This window comes from Triticum aestivum, chromosome 2B, assembly GCF_018294505.1.
Source record: "Triticum aestivum cultivar Chinese Spring chromosome 2B, IWGSC CS RefSeq v2.1, whole genome shotgun sequence".
Lineage (NCBI taxonomy): Eukaryota > Viridiplantae > Streptophyta > Magnoliopsida > Poales > Poaceae > Triticum > Triticum aestivum.
The window spans coordinates 253,232,721-253,235,841 of record NC_057798.1 but is presented as its reverse complement, the minus strand read 5'-3'; the positions used below and the strand labels follow the sequence as shown (position 1 = coordinate 253,235,841).

The following is a 3,121-nucleotide window of genomic DNA, read 5'->3' as shown; positions in this document are numbered from 1 at the left end:
TAGGGAGTGAGAGCACTATATAATATCGAGTTTGTACGTATGAGTGGTGGGTTCGGATGGCTTGATGTATGTTTTTGTCAAATCTTTATTTAATAATTAATAAAGATGGTTGTATGCATCGATTGATATAGAGACAAGAGGCTTTAACCTTCTTTAAAAAAAGAGTTGCTCTAATATGAGCAGCAAAGATACTATAATGGCGTTCCAATATACTACTCCATCCGTTCGGAATTACTTGTCTCGAAAATGGATGTATCTAGAACTAAAATACGTCTAGATACATCTATTTATGCGACAAGTAATTCCAAACGGAGGGAGTATAAGACGTAGACCGATGGATCGCAAAGTGCATGGGTTTATTCGCCTAGTTTTACAGCAGAAAACTGGCTATATACTTTGATACGAAGTAGTTTTTTTCTTTCTTTGAGACACTTTGAGTATTAGAGCGTTGAGTTCATTATTCCAAGCTATTAGGCCTTTGGTCTTTACTACCAGTTGTCGGTTCAGGTCTTCAGGCCCTTGATCGCAGCACGCAGTTTCCAATCTCTGCAAACAAATGAATAAACACTAATTAAACCAGAGATCAAATTGCATTATTTGTGGCAACAGTTTTAACACAATCAGATGGGTTCTTTGGTTAGCATTAAGAATTTAAGATGTTTGTTTGTTAATGTTCAGTCCAAATACGAGAATCAGTTAAATAACAGCCCATGCGAAGAGGAAATGAACTGATATTTGCAGAAACGTCATGTTAGTAGTATAAGTTTTGAGCGTCATGAACTCACTTGGTGCCTGGTGAACAACGGAGCCGGCTCCGCCGAAATGGCATGAGCTGCCAGACCGTCCGTTGCGTTGGTAGTAGTCGTTGAATGCGTAAGACGCGTGCGCAACCTTTGTGTCAGGATCAAAGCAGCGCGCGCCGGGCTGGATGGCGCTGCAGTCCGCCCCGTGGCCACACGCCCAGTCCAGCGCCGCCTGCAGCCGAGCGTCCCCGACCGCCGCGTTCGCCACGCACCAACTCCCTGCCTTGGGGTCGCAGGTGCCTATCACCGTCACCGCAAACAAACCATCGAGTGCCCAGTGCAGTGAGATCATCATCAGGTATTGGACGGACAACAACCTAATTGACTACTAGGAGAAGGAGCGGAAGCGGAAGCTCACCTGCTGGTTGCCGGTAGACAATGGAAGCGGCGCCGGAGAAGTCGCACGTCCCGCTGGCCCGGCCCTTGCGCAGGTAGTAGTCGTTGAAGGCGTAGGTGGCGTGCGCCACCTTGGTGTTGGGCTCGTAGCATGGCTTCCCGGGCTGGATGGCGCTGCAGTCTGCCCCGTTGCCGCACGCCCAGTCCAGCGCTGCCTGGAGGCGTGCGTCCCCGACCGCTGCGTTCGCCTCGCACCAGCTGCTTGTCTTGTCGCCGGCCCCGAAGTCGACCTGATACACCGGCTGGCCGTTGGGGTAGAACAGGCCGTAGTTTTGCTCCTCGACTGTCGGCTTCTCGTTCTCGTTGAAAAGTTCGAAGATGTATACGGAGATGTCGAATTCAGGGCGGTGCGGGGTGCCGGCGCCGGAGAGCGCAAGTTTGATGAGGTTATTGGTGTAGGCTTGGGCGTCCGCCTTTGTGAAGCCCAGGCTCTGTGGGCAGTAGGCGCACCCTCCCGGGTTCGACTCCCCGCCTTTTGCGGGCACCTTCGGCTTCGGGGCACGCCTTCCCCTGAGCATTCGCATCTTCATAGTGTGGTTCCTGGAGCTGGAGGAGCCCAGCCTCTCCATCGCATAATACACAGTGTCCAGCTGGGCTTCATATAGGCTGTAGTAGGTGAGGCCGGTCCGTCTGTCGACCACGCCGCCGTTGGGGCGGAAGGTCACGTAGTTGATGTCCATGGCGCCATTGGACGACGAATACGCGTAGTACGGGTAGATGTTGACCATGAGGTACGAGCCTGTCTGCTCCAAGAAGTCAATCATGGGACTCATCACCGACTGCGCGATGTCGTCCTTGAACTCACCTGCGGACGGCGGGAACGACGATGGCTTAAGCGCATCGAGCGCTATCGGCGTGGTCACCTTCACGGCGTCGGCCAGGCCCAGGCCAGCCAGCGCCTCCTGGACATTCTTCATGGCCGGGACGAGGTGCGACGTATGCTCGTTTGCCTGCTTGAAGACCTCGTTCCCTACCGTGACGCCACGGATATCCGTGGCAGGGTAGTAGGGCAACAGGTTGTTCTTGGCCCACTGGACGGCCCAATCTGGGTCCCCGGCCGCGGACGGGAGCATCTCGTTGGGTACCGCCACCACCATCTTTATGCCGCTGTTCTTCATCGCGTTCAGCACGCCCTGGTCGGTGTCGTACACCCTCACCGACGTGATGCCATTCTTCTTCAGCAGCTGCACCACCGACGCTGGGTCCATCAGGTTGTTCCCGTTCCTGCCGTAGCACACGCCTACCTCGCCTGCCTCTGTAAATTAAGAAACGTCGCCGCTGTTACAAAACTGCACCTACCTACAGTATTCCTCAAGACACCAACCTCAAGTCTATTTGATTTGATTACCTGCACGGGAGAAGAGGAGCAGTGGCAATCCGGCGCAGAGTAGGACGAGGCTCAGGCGAGTGAGCTCCATGCTGTTCTCTATTGCGTATCAGAGGATAGCCGGGACGAGCACAAAGGGTACGTGTATTTATAGCCGGCGGCAACAAAGGTCAGGATGGAGGATCGTCTGTGGAGGGTGGTACACCCTCACATTGGCTCCAGTGGAAAGGATTAAATGGCCGCTAGTAGGGGGATAATTTGAATTAGTTTACTTAGCTATACCTAAGCCGCCTCAATTTTAAATTTGGGTCAGTCAGTATGCTGCTCTGAGATTCATGCCCATTCTTTTGGTTCGGTTGTTTACTCTGTTGGGCTTCATCTAATCGACTAACCCCAATTTTGGGTGAGTCGAATTGCTTGTTGGGATCGCTCGCGTCGCCCGTTAGCCTCCCGACGCCCTTTAGTAGGCAGAGCCCAGACCGCATTGCGGAGCTGAACCGTCTCCTCCTCTCTCGCGACTTATTTTGTTCTTTCCTTTCCTTTTTTTTCCGAAGGAATACAAAAAAGTCTTGCATATCATTGCATTGATAGGTAG

At 52.7% G+C, this 3,121-nt stretch overlaps 1 protein-coding gene across 1 annotated transcript; it reads right to left on the bottom strand.

The window, feature by feature from the left end:
- Window positions 1-202: 202 nt before the first annotated feature.
- Window positions 203-2,633, bottom strand: LOC123041167 (glucan endo-1,3-beta-glucosidase 3). The gene is made up of 4 exons (XM_044463854.1): window positions 2,548-2,633; window positions 1,162-2,454; window positions 786-1,043; window positions 203-546 (listed from the first exon to the last, which is right to left on the bottom strand). The coding sequence occupies exons 1-4, from the start codon at window positions 2,615-2,617 to the stop codon at window positions 512-514; spliced, it is 1,656 nt and encodes a 551-aa protein (XP_044319789.1). The 5' UTR covers window positions 2,618-2,633; the 3' UTR covers window positions 203-511.
- Window positions 2,634-3,121: the final 488 nt, after the last annotated feature.

Excerpts from the sequence above, each read along its gene's own strand:
- LOC123041167 (XM_044463854.1), bottom strand. The coding sequence starts at position 2,617 with ATGGAGCTCACTCGCCTGAGCCTCGTCCTACTCTGCGCCGGATTGCCA. Across the intron at positions 1,044-1,161 it reads TGTCTACCGGCAACCAGCAG|GCACCTGCGACCCCAAGGCA; the intron begins GTGAGCTTCCGC and ends TGACGGTGATAG. Across the intron at positions 547-785 it reads CGTTGTTCACCAGGCACCAA|AGATTGGAAACTGCGTGCTG; the intron begins GTGAGTTCATGA and ends ATTTGTTTGCAG.